This window comes from Macrosteles quadrilineatus, unplaced genomic scaffold (assembly GCF_028750875.1).
Source record: "Macrosteles quadrilineatus isolate MER2022 unplaced genomic scaffold, UCM_ALF_1.0 Scaffold_5__1_contigs__length_97177068, whole genome shotgun sequence".
In the NCBI taxonomy this organism is placed as follows: domain Eukaryota; kingdom Metazoa; phylum Arthropoda; class Insecta; order Hemiptera; family Cicadellidae; genus Macrosteles; species Macrosteles quadrilineatus.
In genome coordinates, this window is record NW_026542598.1 from 2869839 (window position 1) to 2892292 (window position 22454).

Sequence of the window (22454 nt, forward strand, 5' to 3'; positions counted from 1 at the left end):
AACTCTCTATTGCTAAGTTCAAATAAATTAAGGATTACATAGAATTTGTACTTACCTTAAATAATTATTTCGTAGAAATGCATATAAATGTTTACTTTCTCTTCACAAACAAACTTTTATAGACGGTTGGAAAACAAAAGATTTTACCTTATTAACAATTATTTTGTACACATGTATATAATTGTTTACTTACTCTTCATAAACTAACTTTTATATACGCTTGGCCAACATGCTGCCATAAAAAAACCCTTTAAAAATATATTTTATCCATTGAGACCCGTGGTAAACAAACCTCCATTGATGGGTGGTACCACAAGATCAATGCAATATAACAGTACAGTATCATTGTTAATATTATAACCTAATTGTTTATTATTATTTATTAATGTGTTATTAAGTACCTTTGTTTAATTTAATTTACATGCACCACTTCTTTCGGATTTTAGGGATGGTCTAAAACATAATTTTTACAGGTTCTGTTGGACTACACGTTCAGATCAAATCAAATTATTTATTGATGTAAAACATAAAAAAATACGTATGGTATCGTCATATTTTACAATAAATATCTATTTACATAACTGGACCTTTACATAACTCGCCTTAAATAAGTGATAAATTCGTCAACATCATACACACTTAATTCTAAAAAATCCTTAATTACAGGTTCTGTTGTACTAGCGTTATCTACGGTGCCACCAGAGTAGCCTACATTAAACAATTTGCCTTCTACTTTAAGATTGCTAAATTTCAATTGGTATTTCAAAAAAAGTAGCACATATTCAGCCATACTAATAGATATCTGACTGGTTTTAAACACTAAATACAATAATACGCACGGAGCTCACGTAAGCACAATGAAGTTTTTATTGCCACCTTAGAAACATATGTCATCTAAACTCAAAGGAAGTGAGTGTTGCAATGTGATTAACATCCGAGAAAATACCTTTTTAGACGTTTAAATAATTAATTTAAACAAACAAACAAGGGATATATATATATATACGGAAAAAAGCGTTTTTGGCGCCATTTTGGGTGCCATCTTGGAATATATGCCCCTAAAACTTAATGTAAGTAAATTTTGGGTGTTGCAATGTGTTTGGCATCCGAGAAAACCCCTATGCAGACGTCTAAATAATTATTTTCAGCCAAAAAACAAGGGAGATATGCGGAAATTAGAGTTTTTGGTGGCCATCTTGGGCGCCATTTTGGAAGATATGCCCTCAAAACTTAATTTAAGTCGATTTTGAGTGTTGTAATGTGTTTGGCATCTGAAAACCCCCTATATACACGTTTAAACCATCATTTTAGGCCAACTAACAGGGGAGATATGGGGCAAAAAGAGTTTTGGCCGCCATCTTGGATACCGCACTTCCGGTTCAAATTTCGCGTTGGCAACAGGCAGATTCGTGCTCAGCAGGGTCGAAATACCCTAAAAACGTTGTTTCCCCAATTGTTACATGAAATGCTTCTTGCACGTTATAGAGAGGGATTTTATAATTATGGGCCTGATCTAAATACGTTGGGTTAAACTTCAGAAATACTAGTATTGTAGAATACATTTATTCACAGTTTATCTTTTGTATCCCTTGCTTCATCGAGGTAATGGAGTGCACTCGTTACTCAAATTTATTTTCAAGGCTATTTCACGCAAGATTTCCATGACTTGTACTATAATAAAAATTGTCAACTATACTGGGTGTTTTACCTTATGTGAACCAAAAACTAACTTTTTTACTATAAGAAGGGCAGTTCGCTCATTATAAGGATCTGACCTTTATTTTTAGATATCTTTTTTTGGAATATTTAGAATTTAAGAAACATTTAACACCATTTTACGAAATGACAGATAACTTGAATTTTTTTATGTCTTTTTAGAACGTAAATGGAGTTTTATTACTTATTTAATCCTCGCATTTTCTCTCTAACCTTACTCATTTTAGAGACGAAGATGCATAATGTAAACTAAAAGGCAAATTATCTTGTGTAACGTGCTTTAACTCCTCAACAAGTAGCTTTGGAAAATAATTTGAAGTATAAATCGTTTTAAAACTGCATTTACATTTTTAAACCAATAATAAAATGTACGATGTCCAAAAATAAGTATTTAAATTGTCAGCCATTTCTACAAAAAATAGGAACCATACCAAACAAAATTTCTTAAAATAAAGGGGAGTGCCCCAAATGAAGTTAACTGTCCCTCTCATAATAAAAATGTTAGATATTGGTTCACTTTACGTGAGACTAAAGTAATGCAAGTAAAGTCATATTTTGCTACTGCAATTTAGTTTTTATCAAGTCATGAATCAAAAAGTACTAAAAACATTTATATTATTTTAAAAAATCTGCAATTTATGAGCAAATAAAAGTATTTAAATAATTGATATTAAAAGGCTGGTCCTATTTTATTGAACCAAAATTACTATGGTAAGGCCTTATAATATAAATTAACATACAAGCAATCCAGAGACTAAAATGATTGATACTTTAAATAGCTATAGTATCTTAAAAACTAATTTAGTTTGTGAAAGTCAACACATTAGCAAACTTTATCCTTTACAATTAGCACTTAAAAATTAAAAGAAACATACCTAATAGGTTGCATAGAAACTAATAGAAATTATATTTCATCAAATAAAGTGTTTACTCTGGAAAACCTTATCCTTAATATAACATAAAACAGTTCAATAAAATGTTATTTTAAGTAGAGTGGGTAGTGCACGGTAGTTGAGAATCATTTTGAGCGTAACCACTCGACATTTTATTGCCCTGGCTCACCTCTAAGCTCCGAATGAGATACACTTGCCTTAACTTTAACAATTGAATGTCTTTATTAAAATATAAAAACAGTATTTTTTTTAATTACAGGAATTATTACTTATAAATCCTTAGAAAATTGTGTTTTTGTTAAACAATAACACACATAAAAAGTGCTTTATCTACATAACTATTATTACATGTTTAAAATATATTTTCCGAAAGAAAATACCGGGTGTCCATTAAATATTCACTGGGGTTTAAAATACTTTATTGAACTTACAAACACATAATACTACTTTAAATATAATTCATTAAAAGATAATACTCTCAACTCATTGTTCTTAAATTATTGTGGACGGACTCATCAATTTTGATGTTTATTTGTTTTCACGTCCAGTGCCTTTGGATGACTGAAATCTGTCATCGCATGCTGATTGGTTCCTGGAATCTGGAACCCAACTTCAGCTGTCTCTAGTAGACATTTCTGAATTTCGATATGACTAATCAAAGTCATTTTAAACTTAATTGAGGTATAATTAATAATATACATAGTCTCTGTGAAATCTTGAAAAGTAGGGCACTCTTGACATTGTGGATTGCTAAATTCTTCCACTGTCACACAGAGTTTGTAAAAGCGAGTCGAACGCTCGTACTGCCCAGTGAATGCTGGAATCTCGTAATGAACATGTTCCACGCAAATCACATTTACTGTTGTCTGGTAGTGGTCCTCGGACCTATCTACCACTGAAGAGACTAAACAAAGTCGAAACAACAGAGCACACTTCTATCCTTGAAGGCGGATAGTCGTATTTGACTTAGCGCAGGCTCAATCAAATTTTGAATCCTCAAACCACACACTACACATGGATCGGTCACACCCGAGACGGTATGTGTGACGATTCCGATGCTCGGAGAGGTCGGGATTTTGGTATTGAGATTTAAAAGATACATTCTGAGTGAATGTAATTCTTAAATTGGCAAGGGGTTCGTCCCCATTTACCTTCTAAAATGATAACCTGTAATTGAGCGCTAGTCAGAACGGGAACAATATCACGCGTATCCGGGTTGAAAGACGTAGGGCAACGCTGATCTTAATTGCAGCTATCAACCACATAAAGCTTAACGCTGTGGGAACCCTCACGATCGCCGGTCAGGCAGATGCCGCCATACACGAATTGTGTCCACGAGCCTAAACGTGCTTCTGTTTGATGATATCAGTGATTCTAAAATTGCAGTCTGATTGAGAAGACTGACCAGCTCCGCTGGATTTGCAACTACATCACCTGTCACAATCACTTTAACCAATTAATAATTTTGAGTGACTTGTAACATTAGGTGCAAGTGTTTGGCTTCGCAACCTTCTAAAATTCTAAATTAATTTTGCAGGTTAGATGTATTGGTCACGAAACTCGTTCTTGGGGTTATACGTGCGAAAAGACGCCCTAGTGGCGGAATCACTCTTGCAACGTAAAAGGTGCGATTATACGCATAACGATATCATCTGTTTCGGTCTCAGGGCTAGATAGCCCATACCTCATCAGGTGCACACTTTAGTGCACGACAGATTGAATTATAATGTGTTAAGGACGGATTAAATTTTTCATCGTCCAACTGAAATTTTGAATTTTGATGTTTCTAAATTTTGAAAAGATGAAATTGTCAACTTAGAGTTGACCAGGCACACCTGAGTATTTACTCATTGTTCTTAAATTATTGTGGACGGACTCATCAATTTTGATGTTTATTTGTTTTCACGTCCAGTGCCTTTGGATGACTGAAATCTGTCATCGCATGCTGATTGGTTCCTGGAATCTGGAACCCAACTTCAGCTGTCTCTAGTAGACATTTCTGAATTTCGATATGACTAATCAAAGTCATTTTAAACTTAATTGAGGTATAATTAATAATATACATAGTCTCTGTGAAATCTTGAAAAGTAGGGCACTCTTGACATTGTGGATTGCTAAATTCTTCCACTGTCACACAGAGTTTGTAAAAGCGAGTCGAACGCTCGTACTGCCCAGTGAATGCTGGAATCTCGTAATGAACATGTTCCACGCAAATCACATTTACTGTTGTCTGGTAGTGGTCTTCGGACCTATCTACCACTGAAGAGACTAAACAAAGTCGAAACAACAGAGCACACTTCTATCCTTGAAGGCGGATAGTCGTATTTGACTTAGCGCAGGCTCAATCAAATTTTGAATCCTCAAACCACACACTACACATGGATCGGTCACACCCGAGACGGTATGTGTGACGATTCCGATGCTCGGAGAGGTCGGGATTTTGGTATTGAGATTTAAAAGATACATTCTGAGTGAATGTAATTCTTAAATTGGCAAGGGGTTCGTCCCCATTTACCTTCTAAAATGATAACCTGTAATTGAGCGCTAGTCAGAACGGGAACAATATCACGCGTATCCGGGTTGAAAGACGTAGGGCAACGCTGATCTTAATTGCAGCTATCAACCACATAAAGCTTAACGCTGTGGGAACCCTCACGATCGCCGGTCAGGCAGATGCCGCCATACACGAATTGTGTCCACGAGCCTAAACGTGCTTCTGTTTGATGATATCAGTGATTCTAAAATTGCAGTCTGATTGAGAAGACTGACCAGCTCCGCTGGATTTGCAACTACATCACCTGTCACAATCACTTTAACCAATTAATAATTTTGAGTGACTTGTAACATTAGGTGCAAGTGTTTGGCTTCGCAACCTTCTAAAATTCTAAATTAATTTTGCAGGTTAGATGTATTGGTCACGAAACTCGTTCTTGGGGTTATACGTGCGAAAAGACGCCCTAGTGGCGGAATCACTCTTGCAACGTAAAAGGTGCGATTATACGCATAACGATATCATCTGTTTCGGTCTCAGGGCTAGATAGCCCATACCTCATCAGGTGCACACTTTAGTGCACGACAGATTGAATTATAATGTGTTAAGGACGGATTAAATTTTTCATCGTCCAACTGAAATTTTGAATTTTGATGTTTCTAAATTTTGAAAAGATGAAATTGTCAACTTAGAGTTGACCAGGCACACCTGAGTATTTACTCATTGTTCTTAAATTATTGTGGACGGACTCATCAATTTTGATGTTTATTTGTTTTCACGTCCAGTGCCTTTGGATGACTGAAATCTGTCATCGCATGCTGATTGGTTCCTGGAATCTGGAACCCAACTTCAGCTGTCTCTAGTAGACATTTCTGAATTTCGATATGACTAATCAAAGTCATTTTAAACTTAATTGAGGTATAATTAATAATATACATAGTCTCTGTGAAATCTTGAAAAGTAGGGCACTCTTGACATTGTGGATTGCTAAATTCTTCCACTGTCACACAGAGTTTGTAAAAGCGAGTCGAACGCTCGTACTGCCCAGTGAATGCTGGAATCTCGTAATGAACATGTTCCACGCAAATCACATTTACTGTTGTCTGGTAGTGGTCTTCGGACCTATCTACCACTGAAGAGACTAAACAAAGTCGAAACAACAGAGCACACTTCTATCCTTGAAGGCGGATAGTCGTATTTGACTTAGCGCAGGCTCAATCAAATTTTGAATCCTCAAACCACACACTACACATGGATCGGTCACACCCGAGACGGTATGTGTGACGATTCCGATGCTCGGAGAGGTCGGGATTTTGGTATTGAGATTTAAAAGATACATTCTGAGTGAATGTAATTCTTAAATTGGCAAGGGGTTCGTCCCCATTTACCTTCTAAAATGATAACCTGTAATTGAGCGCTAGTCAGAACGGGAACAATATCACGCGTATCCGGGTTGAAAGACGTAGGGCAACGCTGATCTTAATTGCAGCTATCAACCACATAAAGCTTAACGCTGTGGGAACCCTCACGATCGCCGGTCAGGCAGATGCCGCCATACACGAATTGTGTCCACGAGCCTAAACGTGCTTCTGTTTGATGATATCAGTGATTCTAAAATTGCAGTCTGATTGAGAAGACTGACCAGCTCCGCTGGATTTGCAACTACATCACCTGTCACAATCACTTTAACCAATTAATAATTTTGAGTGACTTGTAACATTAGGTGCAAGTGTTTGGCTTCGCAACCTTCTAAAATTCTAAATTAATTTTGCAGGTTAGATGTATTGGTCACGAAACTCGTTCTTGGGGTTATACGTGCGAAAAGACGCCCTAGTGGCGGAATCACTCTTGCAACGTAAAAGGTGCGATTATACGCATAACGATATCATCTGTTTCGGTCTCAGTCTTTTCGGTCTCTGCCCTACGTCTTTCAACCCGGATACGCGTGATATTGTTCCCGTTCTGACTAGCGCTCAATTACAGGTTATCATTTTAGAAGGTAAATGGGGACGAACCCCTTGCCAATTTAAGAATTACATTCACTCAGAATGTATCTTTTAAATCTCAATACCAAAATCCCGACCTCTCCGAGCATCGGAATCGTCACACATACCGTCTCGGGTGTGACCGATCCATGTGTAGTGTGTGGTTTGAGGATTCAAAATTTGATTGAGCCTGCGCTAAGTCAAATACGACTATCCGCCTTCAAGGATAGAAGTGTGCTCTGTTGTTTCGACTTTGTTTAGTCTCTTCAGTGGTAGATAGGTCCGAAGACCACTACCAGACAACAGTAAATGTGATTTGCGTGGAACATGTTCATTACGAGATTCCAGCATTCACTGGGCAGTACGAGCGTTCGACTCGCTTTTACAAACTCTGTGTGACAGTGGAAGAATTTAGCAATCCACAATGTCAAGAGTGCCCTACTTTTCAAGATTTCACAGAGACTATGTATATTATTAATTATACCTCAATTAAGTTTAAAATGACTTTGATTAGTCATATCGAAATTCAGAAATGTCTACTAGAGACAGCTGAAGTTGGGTTCCAGATTCCAGGAACCAATCAGCATGCGATGACAGATTTCAGTCATCCAAAGGCACTGGACGTGAAAACAAATAAACATCAAAATTGATGAGTCCGTCCACAATAATTTAAGAACAATGAGTAAATACTCAGGTGTGCCTGGTCAACTCTAAGTTGACAATTTCATCTTTTCAAAATTTAGAAACATCAAAATTCAAAATTTCAGTTGGACGATGAAAAATTTAATCCGTCCTTAACACATTATAATTCAATCTGTCGTGCACTAAAGTGTGCACCTGATGAGGTATGGGCTATCTAGCCCTGAGACCGAAACAGATGATATCGTTATGCGTATAATCGCACCTTTTACGTTGCAAGAGTGATTCCGCCACTAGGGCGTCTTTTCGCACGTATAACCCCAAGAACGAGTTTCGTGACCAATACATCTAACCTGCAAAATTAATTTAGAATTTTAGAAGGTTGCGAAGCCAAACACTTGCACCTAATGTTACAAGTCACTCAAAATTATTAATTGGTTAAAGTGATTGTGACAGGTGATGTAGTTGCAAATCCAGCGGAGCTGGTCAGTCTTCTCAATCAGACTGCAATTTTAGAATCACTGATATCATCAAACAGAAGCACGTTTAGGCTCGTGGACACAATTCGTGTATGGCGGCATCTGCCTGACCGGCGATCGTGAGGGTTCCCACAGCGTTAAGCTTTATGTGGTTGATAGCTGCAATTAAGATCAGCGTTGCCCTACGTCTTTCAACCCGGATACGCGTGATATTGTTCCCGTTCTGACTAGCGCTCAATTACAGGTTATCATTTTAGAAGGTAAATGGGGACGAACCCCTTGCCAATTTAAGAATTACATTCACTCAGAATGTATCTTTTAAATCTCAATACCAAAATCCCGACCTCTCCGAGCATCGGAATCGTCACACATACCGTCTCGGGTGTGACCGATCCATGTGTAGTGTGTGGTTTGAGGATTCAAAATTTGATTGAGCCTGCGCTAAGTCAAATACGACTATCCGCCTTCAAGGATAGAAGTGTGCTCTGTTGTTTCGACTTTGTTTAGTCTCTTCAGTGGTAGATAGGTCCGAAGACCACTACCAGACAACAGTAAATGTGATTTGCGTGGAACATGTTCATTACGAGATTCCAGCATTCACTGGGCAGTACGAGCGTTCGACTCGCTTTTACAAACTCTGTGTGACAGTGGAAGAATTTAGCAATCCACAATGTCAAGAGTGCCCTACTTTTCAAGATTTCACAGAGACTATGTATATTATTAATTATACCTCAATTAAGTTTAAAATGACTTTGATTAGTCATATCGAAATTCAGAAATGTCTACTAGAGACAGCTGAAGTTGGGTTCCAGATTCCAGGAACCAATCAGCATGCGATGACAGATTTCAGTCATCCAAAGGCACTGGACGTGAAAACAAATAAACATCAAAATTGATGAGTCCGTCCACAATAATTTAAGAACAATGAGTAAATACTCAGGTGTGCCTGGTCAACTCTAAGTTGACAATTTCATCTTTTCAAAATTTAGAAACATCAAAATTCAAAATTTCAGTTGGACGATGAAAAATTTAATCCGTCCTTAACACATTATAATTCAATCTGTCGTGCACTAAAGTGTGCACCTGATGAGGTATGGGCTATCTAGCCCTGAGACCGAAACAGATGATATCGTTATGCGTATAATCGCACCTTTTACGTTGCAAGAGTGATTCCGCCACTAGGGCGTCTTTTCGCACGTATAACCCCAAGAACGAGTTTCGTGACCAATACATCTAACCTGCAAAATTAATTTAGAATTTTAGAAGGTTGCGAAGCCAAACACTTGCACCTAATGTTACAAGTCACTCAAAATTATTAATTGGTTAAAGTGATTGTGACAGGTGATGTAGTTGCAAATCCAGCGGAGCTGGTCAGTCTTCTCAATCAGACTGCAATTTTAGAATCACTGATATCATCAAACAGAAGCACGTTTAGGCTCGTGGACACAATTCGTGTATGGCGGCATCTGCCTGACCGGCGATCGTGAGGGTTCCCACAGCGTTAAGCTTTATGTGGTTGATAGCTGCAATTAAGATCAGCGTTGCCCTACGTCTTTCAACCCGGATACGCGTGATATTGTTCCCGTTCTGACTAGCGCTCAATTACAGGTTATCATTTTAGAAGGTAAATGGGGACGAACCCCTTGCCAATTTAAGAATTACATTCACTCAGAATGTATCTTTTAAATCTCAATACCAAAATCCCGACCTCTCCGAGCATCGGAATCGTCACACATACCGTCTCGGGTGTGACCGATCCATGTGTAGTGTGTGGTTTGAGGATTCAAAATTTGATTGAGCCTGCGCTAAGTCAAATACGACTATCCGCCTTCAAGGATAGAAGTGTGCTCTGTTGTTTCGACTTTGTTTAGTCTCTTCAGTGGTAGATAGGTCCGAAGACCACTACCAGACAACAGTAAATGTGATTTGCGTGGAACATGTTCATTACGAGATTCCAGCATTCACTGGGCAGTACGAGCGTTCGACTCGCTTTTACAAACTCTGTGTGACAGTGGAAGAATTTAGCAATCCACAATGTCAAGAGTGCCCTACTTTTCAAGATTTCACAGAGACTATGTATATTATTAATTATACCTCAATTAAGTTTAAAATGACTTTGATTAGTCATATCGAAATTCAGAAATGTCTACTAGAGACAGCTGAAGTTGGGTTCCAGATTCCAGGAACCAATCAGCATGCGATGACAGATTTCAGTCATCCAAAGGCACTGGACGTGAAAACAAATAAACATCAAAATACTCTCAAGTTTTGTTTGATATCACTTAAGTTGCTCAATGTGTTGTCCGTTTTCAGCAAAACATGTTTCCAGGTTATGTTGCAATTATGCCCAATCGTTGATATGAATATCTTGGCTTACTGTTAGCACTGCATTGTGAATCCCTCCTCTGATCTCTATCAGGGTGTGAGCTAATGATAGAGAGTCCCCGTCCTTCACATTGCCCCGGAAAAATCGGCTTATGTATTTTATAAATCTTCATCTTTCTCATATTAGTTTTGTAAAAAAAAAAAAAATTCCAAATAGCTATTTAGGTCATAGATAGTTTTTTTGTATAAAGAAAACCCGAAATGTATTAAATCTTAATCTACAAATAGTTAAACGATTGATCATTTTTGGTTATTGGAACGATGGTAAATCGCTTAAAAAAATTTTTCTATGAACCCTACAATCACTGATTTTAGTTATTTTAAAGAATGGTTCTAGTACGTTTCTACGAAAAGAAAGAATCTACAGAAAAATGTTAGTTTTTTGGATATTTTAATTTGCACTTTAGGGTTTTAGTTAGTAAACTGAAACACCAGACGTAGATGTATATTATTCTTCTCTTTATATTTTATTCATCACAAAGTAACACAGCCAATCTGCCTAAGCTAAAGTTAGTAATTTGTCAATAAATAACGTTCTAGCCCAAGAAACTGCGGAATAAACCAACATGAACTAAAACTGATGTGATTTATCCACCAAAACTACCCTCTAAACTTCCTTGCACCATGAACACTTTATTCTTTTAACATTTATCAAAAATGGCGGACATACAATCTATTGAATAACTGCCAAATTATAAATAATCAAGTTTTAGTTACATGTTATATATCATACTTTTATTAAAAATATCATTATCAGTTTTGCTTTCACGAAATAAAAAAAAATCCTTTAAATTATTGGTCACTATGTGATGTAAATGTTTTATAACATAAATAAAATATTTCTAAATTTTAAGGGAAGTTTATTTTTATGATATCTGTAAACTATTTTTGTGATATTTCATAGGTGTTGTATAGAGTTATTTATACGAGAATTAAAGTTATTACTATGTAACTTGAATTTACAATGATTAATTAATTAATTATTAATTGATTTATATATAGGGTGTCCCACGAAGGGGTTTAAATGTTTGATTTTATATTACGTGCCCATTCATACACCGAACTTTTTTAAACTTTACACAGTTTACAAAGTAGGTTCTAAAAATATTCTGGAACAATTTCAACTCCCTAACCTTATTAGAAACAAAATGGCGGCATATTGAAAACAATACTTTAAAAACTAAAAAAAAGGTATTTTTGGTTTTATAAAATATTAATATCAGTGTGTTGCTGTGGATGGGTTACGGTTTCAATAATTTTGGACATTAAAGCTTTCCATTAGGCTATGTTCTAGTTTTTTTTTATTTAAAAGTCATATTGCCCTAGAAAATAACGATAAAAATATTTTATAAAACCAAAAATACCTTTTTTAATGTTATTAAAGTATTGTGTTTCAATATGCCGCCATTTTGTTTCTACTAATGTTAGGGATCTGAAATTTTTCCTGAATAATTTTCGAATCTACTTTGTAAACTGTGTAAAGTTTAAAAAAGTTTGGTGCATAAATGGGCACGTAATATAAAATCAAACGTTTAAACCCCTTCGTGGGACACCCATACATTAAAGATCTGTCATAAAGACGCTGGTGTGTGGAAATTACTTCAATCATGCTTAAAAATATGTTGTAAATATTTTTTCTAGTGATTTTTATTTATTCATATGTACAGCTAAACATCAACGATATACATTCAAAGACATGGTTTCAGTTCACATGTTTGTTTCCCATAGTATGATATTGATATATACTATTCAGGCTTTTTTAATAGGTTCAACAACAAGGTTTTTTGGTAAATATAATAAAAATTAAATATTTTCTATTATGAATGTTTTTTGGTTATTTTGGTTAGGTTTTAAGCTACAACCTTCAATTATCCATTACATACCATATTCTATCTTATGTTTTCCATTAGAAAAGCTCTTAAGATTATTAAGTTGGGGAACGAAACCATGAAATTATATAAGGTTCACTTCGTCTGTCAGTGGAATTTTTTATAAGTTTAATTTAAAATTATTATTATGAAATACAATACTTATCAAAACAATAAAATAAGGGTATCCTAGGGAAATATATTTTACATTTTTAGTAGGTGTAGAATTTGAAACATAACAAGCAAAGTGTTGCTATTTATAAATATATACATATTTTTGCTTAAATCATCGGTACTATAATTGATCTGAACTTATAAAGATATTATAACCACAAGCCATGAATATAGGGTCCCCAAAACTGGATTGAAGAGTATCAGTTAAAATTTGAATTCATTGTCCTACTTTTGGATATTGCTTTATATTAATTAAATTATTATTGTTACCTTACAATATCCGTTTAGTGTTGGTAGATAAACAACAAGAACATGTACACCAACATACCCGTTGAGGAATCTATTGCAATACTCGAGAAACGATTGACAGAAAACAACACGTTATGCCAAAACAAAATCAAAGAATTGATAGACCTAACCAAAGTAATATCACAACAAAATTACTTTGAATACAAAGGCAATTACTACATACAGAAGAGAGGGTTAGCAATGGGTTCACCATTATCCAGCATATTAGCCGAATTGTTTCTTAACGACTTTGAAACTAAGCATATCATCAACGAAACGTCAAAATATAAAGATAAAGTTATATTCTATCAGAGGTATGCTGACGACGCAATATGCGTATTCAAAGGCAATGCCAGACAAATCGATCTTTTCACCAAATTTCTGAATGACAAACACCCAAAAATCAAATTTAAAAATGAAATAGAACAGGACAGAAAAATTAATTATCTTGACTTAACCATCACACGCAATAGTGACAAATTCCAATACAGTATTTACCGCAAGCCTACCCAATCCAGCCAAGTAATTCATGCATCTTCACACCATCCAACCTCACACAAAATGGCAGCATTCAACTCATTTATACATAGATTGAAAACCGTCCCAATGAATGAAGACGATTACAAAAAAGAACTAGAGATTATTAAATACATAGCAGCCGACAATGGCTACGACCCCACACTGCTCGACAAAATACTGCATAGAAAGAAAAATGTACGCCCAAATGCAAATAGGGAAAAACGGTATGTTACTCTCAGTTACGATAACCAATTATGCCACAAATTTTCAAACATTTTGAAGAAAAGAAATTACAAAATTTCTTACAAGACCACAAACAAACTAGAAAGCATTTTAAACAAAAAGCCACAAATAAAAAATAAATACGAACCATGCGGGGTGTACAAAATAGCCTGCAACGACTGCCCAAAATTTTACATTGGACAAACTAGGAGGTCTTTGAAAACACGGTTCAATAAACACCTGCCTAAAAACAAAGTAACTCAAACTTCAAATTATGCTGAACATTTAATTAACACCAACCATAATTATTCTACAATAGATGAAAACCTACAAATTCTCCATAGATGCAACAACAGAAACAGAATAACAGCATTAGAAAATTACGAAATTTACAAAGCAGCAAAATCCGTCGGCAACAACCTTTTAAATGATAAATTAAATACCCAGGCCAACGCATTGTTTGACACAATAATTAGAGTAAACCAGGAATCAGCTGATCGACGCGTCACGTGACCCTGAACTGGTCACTGCAATGCCAGTCGCCGCCGGCCCGACCAAATGCGTGCACGCACCGTGACGGTACCAAAGTAAATGTAATGTGTTTTTCTACGTGTGTTCTGTGTTTTATATTTTAAATTGATGACGAATCTGAGAAGAGGATACCTGAGGATGTGGCAGTCGCCACGAAACATGTAGTTGTTTATCTACCAACACTAAACTGATATTGCAAGGTAACAATAATAATTTAATTAGTTAAAATTAGTTAGAAGATTCACATAAATTCCATGTCAGCAGATATTGTAAAAAAATCTGTTAATGAAAAGGTATAATATTTAATTTTGATAAAAAAGCATAATTTTTTAAATTACATTGAATACAAATTTACTTTTGTAGTCTTGGTCTTGCAAAGAGTGGCTTTTATCTTAGGTTTCTGTGGTCGTCTTTGGAACGCAAATAATATTCGTAAAAAGACAGGTTCACATTCGTCAGTTAACATCAAGTCAAGATTAAATACGGACTAATCAATAACATAATAAATAACCGTATTGTATAATTTTGTCAAGCTATGCATTATTGTCTTAATACTGCTCGACTTGCTTTTTTATTGGCAGTAAGGTAATTGTTTATTCCCTATGAAAAATATTTATTTTATATAATACACAAAATGAAACGAAGTTAGTGTTGGAAAATTTTATGTGTTAAACTGCTATATATTAGCAATGCAAGCCAAATCATTGAGAAAAACAATTATTATAAACGTTATTTAAAATTGTTAAAGAATGGATATTTCTTTTGTAGAAAAAAATTAGAAGAAACCAAATAAATTGTATTGTGAATACAAAACTGAAAACTGGATGCAAAATGCTTTGAGTTTTAATCCTACATAAAGCTAGGGGTTGTGTGTTTTGTGATGGAATGAGGCGCAGAGAGGACAAAGACTTTGTGATATCAAAGGGGCCTTGAACTGCTGCTGTCACTCTAATACCCATATACTACTTTCTCCCGCTTATAAATGTAAATTCAAAGGACATCGCACTTTCATGATAAACTGCGTTTATAATCCAACTAATAAGCGAAGGTTACATGGATAGAAATTAGATTTTCTTTGTATCATGTGAACGGTTTAATGAGTATGAGGGCCGGACTTCAACTTACTAAGGAGTTCCTTAGATAAACAATAGTTTTTAATAAGATTTTAAATAATAATTACTGAACCTCAATATTTTCCTTATTGTGATTCACGGATTTGTTTTATATCTCAAAGCTTAACTAATCCTTTTACAAACTTTTATTAAGAACGCCCTGTTGTACTTAGACAAAATTTTCCTTCACATAGTAATGTGCAATTTAATAGCATTTGTATTGTTATATTTTATTTTGATTGCAATTTAAAAGTGTCATAGTTCAAATTTTAAATGTTATTGCGCTTGTGTATTCATATCTTCCTTATGCTTTCCATTAACGTATACACTTTAAGGTTGTATATTTAACGAAATCTACCGTGTCATGTATTGTGTTATTTAACCCTTTACTCCATTAAAAAGTACAGTTTTAGAACAAAATCTAGTTATTTTACCAAACATTTCGTAGCCTTAAGGTTTCAACTCAATTAGATTTAATTGCCGTCGCATATTCTTTGTTAGCTATAAGAAGTAATATTTAATTGAATTTCGTTATTAAATATATAAGATGTACGTTGAAATTTTGTATTTTATTTTGTTTCAGGTTCGAGTTCAGTATGAACAAGTCATCACCTCAGCAATTTTAATATTCAGCTTACAATACTCTTTGGTTTAAAGAAACCGAATGTTAGATGTGTAAAAGATAACAAGTTTTAAAGGCGCGCCTTAATTGAATATGACTTTCATCTCACACACATTCAAAAGTGCTCACCTAACGTTTTGTAATGATCATACCGTTATATGTAGTTTAACATTTCATGGACTTTAATCGATGGTTTAGCATGTGACACAATGATTGCAAATAGTGCCACGCCATGGAATGATATAATACATTTATTCAATGGAACTTAACATTTTCGTCCTTCTTTTCCTCTCCCAACAAGGTAAGGACTTATTTACTTACGTCTAACGTGCTTTAAAATTAGTTCTCATTGAAGGGTTTTCAATGAATATTTCTTTTCTGAATACTTTCTAAAAATATGAAGTTTTACACAAATGAAGAAGTTTTAACTTTACTGCCCAAAGTATGTCATCGTGAAAGTTATTTTAAGAGTAAGCCATAAGGTAACTGACCCACTATAATTTGTTGAGATACTAATTATATGCTGTTTGACTTCTTCAACAAGAAATATCAATAACATTTGTTTTGTGTATGAGAAAATATCATTAGACTGATTTTAGCATTTAGTGGCTAAGCAGTTGTTATAGACAGGACGACTCAGGATAGTCCCATGCAAATATTCGTGGGTAAAATATGAGCGTCATTCTACATTCAAATAATTAACTTTTTTTAAAGTTTGTATTTATTTTTTTCGTACTTTTAGCTTGCAAATCCAGTATTATTGAAGTATAAGTTTCAGTACGCATAGACAGTGCCTAGATAGTAAAACTAGGGTTTACAATATCTAAGCTATTTGTATAGCCTAAATGTAAAAAAATAACACTAAATTACTTTTACAGTGTTTTTTATTTAATTGTTTAAAAGGATATAAGGATTAAATTTTCTTGTTTTGCGCAGTAATGGTTTGAAAATTTTCCTAAACAGCATTTTGATATCTATACTTATAAATTTATTTTATGTTTACGAATCATACTGTTTTAATTTTCCAAATAATTCCTTTTATTTTATAGCATTATTTTTTTCAAATTTAAATAAACTTACGATTGATATAAAAAATATCTCGGATAATTAATATATATTGTACCAATATCCATTTATACTATATAAAATAAACGAACCAAATTTTTATTAGTTTTTAAATCTGTATCCATGAAGTATTGACAAACTAAATTGGGATTGCATTACGATTGATTATAGTTTTAGTAATTTATCGGTGATGTTGTGCTATATTGATTTAATATCACCCCTAATGCATTAAAGAGTGAGAATATTAAATTCCATTTTGTAGCCCCTGAACTGCGTAGTATAGACTAAACTTTACGTACCTCGTCTTGCAGTTCAAAAATAGTGTATGAGGTCCACTACATATGTTTCGCCATATATGGCATTCTCAAGTGGTTCAACAGAAACATTTTATCCAATTTGGACTCGTCAACATTTGAATTAACATGTTGACGAGTCCAAATTGGATAAAATGTTTCTGTTGAACCACTTGAGAATGCCATATATGGCGAAACATATGTAGTGGACCTAATACACTATTTTTGAACTGCAAGACGAGGTACGTAAAGTTTAGTCTAGTGAGAATATCTTAGTTATTTTTTTTGTAGTTTCTTCAAGCACAAGAAAGTACGCAATGAATGATCTCCAGCAAGAGTTGTCTACTCCAGGGACAGGACCGACTTTTGACACTTCTGTTCCTGGCAACCTGACGGGTCTGGTAGGCAAGACAGCTTACCTAAACTGTCGAGTCAAGAACCTAGGAAACCGAACGGTTAGTCTCACTTACAATGCACATAATTAAAAAAATAAGAAAAAAATTTTATTTTCTAATTTTTTTATATGATTGATAAAGAGTATTTTCGTAGAAAATTGGGATAGTATTAATTCCACAGAATACATCTCAAATCTATATTTGATTTGCTTAAACCTTGTGCGAGTCTTTAGCCAACTCAATATTAGTTTAATAGCATTATATGTATGCTAATAAGGAAAAATATATGCATAGACAGTTTTCCGAATGTGTATTTTGGAGGGAGTCAAATGATAAATAGTAAACCGTTATGAAAATAACTACATACAAAAAAAAACTTACAAAAACATCACGTAAGAGTGATACTGTTTACTTTTGGCCGAAAGAAAAACTTAAAAGTTAACACAATTCCAACAGCCAGTGATAGAAAATTTTACAGGAAAATGATGTAACAAGTATCCTTACTCTTGGTGACCGTTTTACGCGAGGCCAGTAGGAAGGCAGGTTATGGGGAAGTTTACTTGCCTATAAGTATTTCAAACTACTCGAGCCAATAAAACCACAATCCTACTGGATTCATCTCAACATGGATTAGTTGCTAAAGGATTACAATTGACGTTTGGAATGGGAAAATAATATGTAATTATTACAGTTTTTGAGACTAAATGAATATTTGAAAACACAAAAATTACCAAATGATATCGTATATTTATGGAATAAACTGTATTTTGTACCTTATCGCTCTATATTATTTTTGTTCTTTTTTATTTTTAGCTGCTCTTACAGTAATTTTGAAGATATTCACTTCATAATGCTCTAAGTGCCATTTTTGTATTTTTTTAAATCTTCACTCTATAATGATCAAAAGTCTATTCGCCAATGCATTACAAAGTGATCTATGTGCCATTTTGGTGTCTGTAGTTTGCTCTGCGTCCTACAGAATGAGCAGTGTATAAGTCCAGGAGTCAGTGAAATACAAAATAATCTAAGTCCCAGCTGACGACTCGGTCACACAATACTGCCTCAAGGTTGACAAACACGTGGTTATCTGGAGTGAGATAATTTTGAAATGAATATCTTCACTAGTGAACACGTGTCTTTGTATACCTCTACATTCAAGTATGATAATTTTAAAACTTTTAACTGGTTTTCTCCTACGGCTAGGTATCCTGGGTACGACACAAGGATATTCACCTATTGACGGTGGGTAGATATACATACACTAGTGATCAGAGGTTCGAGTCCGTGCATTCACCTCACACAGAAGACTGGACACTACGGATACGATATCCTCAGAAGGAAGACTCAGGGACATACGAGTGCCAGATCAGCACAACGCCTCCCATAGGTCATCCTGTGTATCTTAGTATAGTTGGTAAGTAATGTTTTACCACTACTGACCGAGGTATTTACCACTATTTACAACCTAAAAGCCGCAAAGTAGTCTAAAATGATTCAATTTATTGTTAATTATCTAAAGAGAGAACTTGGAGTGATTAGGTAAAGTTATCAACTAGTATTTGAAAATAATATACATAGTTGAAACATATACTTACCCATATATGCACATATCCAAATAAAAGATTTACGATAAATAAATAAATAATGACTAGAATTGTCCAGAGATATTAGAACAGAAAAGGTATAGATCATTAGCCTATACAAATGACGACACTGGCCTGAATCTTACGCTAAAAATGTTAACATATGGTTTGGGCGTCATTTGATAGTGCCTTTTAAATAACACTACAACCCTGTTTGCTTTTGGGCCAGTGACGTTATTTGTTATGTTTATGACCAATACAATTGTTTTATAATATTCGTGAAACTTTCATTGCACAGAATAACTACAAGCTAAAGATAACGGTGACTTTATATGTCTTGTTATTGTTTAATTCTGTAATGTCATTTTGTAATCCCCTATCTATTTTGTCTGAAATTAAATGTTTAGCACCATATACAACGTGATTGAACTTTCGAAATCTCTGGTAGGATGAACCTAAAACTATACTAGAGGGGAGATGGGGTTAATTTTTGCTCGGTTGTTTAATCTCAGAAAAGTATGTTATTTTTATTATTATGAATGTGAGTACAAATTAGGCCAAGATTTCAAATTTTTTATGAACACCTTGTATATTATCAAAGGTTTACATAATTCAGTTCCCTGTTGATTGTATATTATATGTTAATACCACCCTCTGACGTCAGAGCCGACGACGGAGATCCTGGGCGGTCCTGAGATGTTTATCAACATCGGCAGTACAATCAACCTCACATGTATCGTATCCTTCACCCCTGAGCCCCCGCCTACAATATTATGGAGACATGACAGAAAGGTAAATTAATCACCTACTTTAAAAACAATGGATTATTTACCTCCGTGGTTATCGTGGATGTATTTTAATATTGTTTGAAGCTAAATGTTTTGTTAATTATCTTTTTTAGCGAATTTCCCTATAGGGAAGTAGCTATTACCGTAGGTGGCATGGTAAGACCTAGGCCCGGGACCGATTTACTTTTTCATTTTGATGTCCCCAGAGGCCAAAAACACCATTCGTTCAAATTTTTATATATGTATATATATATATATATATATATATATATATATATATATATATACAGGGCGACAAAAAAGTCTGGAAACGGCTTGATATCTTTTTAACTAAATTTGTTAGAAAATTCAAACCTTTCACATCAACTTATATGTATGAAAACTACTTTTTGCAAGTATTACCATTTTTTTACCTTCACCAGGGGACGGCCCACGAGGAGTAGGTACATAATCTTTAATGTAAGCATAGGTTGATATGCACATCATTTTAAAGGTCTGGTCAAGTGGAGTTTATTGCCGGAAACCGCGTCAAAAAAGGTTCATTCGTTACAAAATGGCGGCATTTCAAAGTTCTTGCGGAATATACCTGCACAGGCCTTAGTAATGGTAAATACTCATAGTCAAAATTAGCCGGGAAATCTGAAACCCGTTTAAATTTGTTTTGAAGATTGAATAAACTTAGTCTATGGGCTAGTTGACTTTAAAATACAATTTCAGCTCTCAAGATAATGTTTAATACGAGTATTTACCAATATTAAGGCCTGTAAAGGTATATTCCACAAGAACTTTTAAATGCCGCCATTTTGTAACGAATGAACCTTTTGAGATGCGGTTTCCGGCAATAAACTCCACTTGACCAGACCTTTAAAATGGTGTGCATATCAACCTATGCTTACATTAAAGATTTTGTACCTACTCCTTACGGGTCGTCCCCTAGTGGAGGTAAAAACATGAAAATGCTTGGAAAAAGTAGTTTTTATACATGTTAGTTGATGTTAAAAGTTTGACTTTTCTAACGGATTTAGTTAAAAAGATATTAAGCCGTTTCCAGACTTTTTTGTCACCTTGTATATATATGTGTCCGTGAACACGATAACTTGAGTAATTTTTATCCGATTTTCATGAAATTTGGTTTGAAGGTGTAAGGCAGGATAAACTTGAATGAGTTCGCGAACCAGCATGATCAGACCATGGGAACGGGGTTTTACGGGGGGTTTATGGGGTAAAAATTGGTTTTTCTAATTTTTGACCCTCCAAACGCAAAATTTCCCAATTTCTCTTCAGACCTTCTTAAAGAGCTCAAAAAAACAAATAATTTAGTATATCAAAGTGTTTTTGTACTATTATTAGTTACGGAGAAAATTCAAATAATTGTTATTTTAAAATTCCCATGTTATTCTTATGGGGAATATTGTAAAATGTTGTAGTCTGCTTGTTTATGGATATATTTTGATCAAACTTGGTAAATTTATTCATTTTATACTAAGTTATTAATATTTCTCTAAAAAACACACTTTTTATCCTCCCTGTAGCAGCAAGCCTATGTACTCATAAAAATTAATGTTAATTAAATACATTTAATTGAAAATCAATTCAGGCAACTGGAAATTCGCTTAGTTGGCAGGTTTGCTGCGGCTGGGGTATTTTACTTTTGTTCAGGAAGATAAATTAAATAATAATTGGGAAAATATGTGATGCTTGGGAACCGTGTTTTTAAATATTTCCGGAAAGGGTACTCTGCAAATAAATTGAATTGCATAAATTACAATCAACACGGATATATCCACGTGGCAATGTTCCATTTTCAATGTATCCAATATATCGGAAAGTGCTTTCAGTTGGATGTGATTTAATTACTAAACTGAATTACAAACTGTACATTACTCTAAAATAAATTTATATTTATAAAATGTTATTTGAATGTAGCATACAGAAAATTTTAGTTATAGTTTCTTTGCTCTTTTATGAACTATACCAAAGCTAATAAGTAGTTACCAATATAAGGGGATATTTTAGTTACAGTAAATTTGTGAAGTAGTACCTTATATTTTAGTTGAAACCACAATCTATGTTTTGTTTCATATATAAGTAATGACGAAATAAAATAAATGTTTGAATGTTTCTTAAGTCATTTTGTGGTATAGTTTATCGAGAATTATGTTTTAAATCTCCCAAATTTTATCAAAGCAGTAATTTGTAGCAAATAATGTATATTACATTATGAAAATATTAAATCTTTCTGACTCAGGGTCATATTTATTTCGATTATTCAAGTCATGTCCATAGGTTGAGAAAAATAACCAAATATTTGTTTACAGATTGAAATTTATATTGTATTGAGTATGTTAAATCTATTCAAGAAACAGAATACAATGCTCCAAATACACAATATGTGAGCGTACAATA

The 22454-nt window shown here is 34.3% G+C and overlaps 1 protein-coding gene across 2 annotated transcripts in view; it reads left to right on the forward strand.

Moving 5' to 3' along the window:
* The window catches only part of LOC128994701 (zwei Ig domain protein zig-8-like), a 32975-nt gene that overhangs the window by 6386 nt on the left and 4135 nt on the right, over positions 1-22454 (forward strand). For both annotated transcript variants that reach the window (XM_054419428.1, XM_054419429.1), the window contains exons 2-5: positions 15886-16225; positions 17574-17737; positions 18881-19091; positions 19925-20052. In XM_054419428.1, the coding sequence (XP_054275403.1) occupies positions 16183-16225; positions 17574-17737; positions 18881-19091; positions 19925-20052 (546 nt within the window). In that variant the 5' untranslated portion in view covers positions 15886-16182. The remainder of the gene's footprint in view (positions 1-15885; positions 16226-17573; positions 17738-18880; positions 19092-19924; positions 20053-22454) is intronic.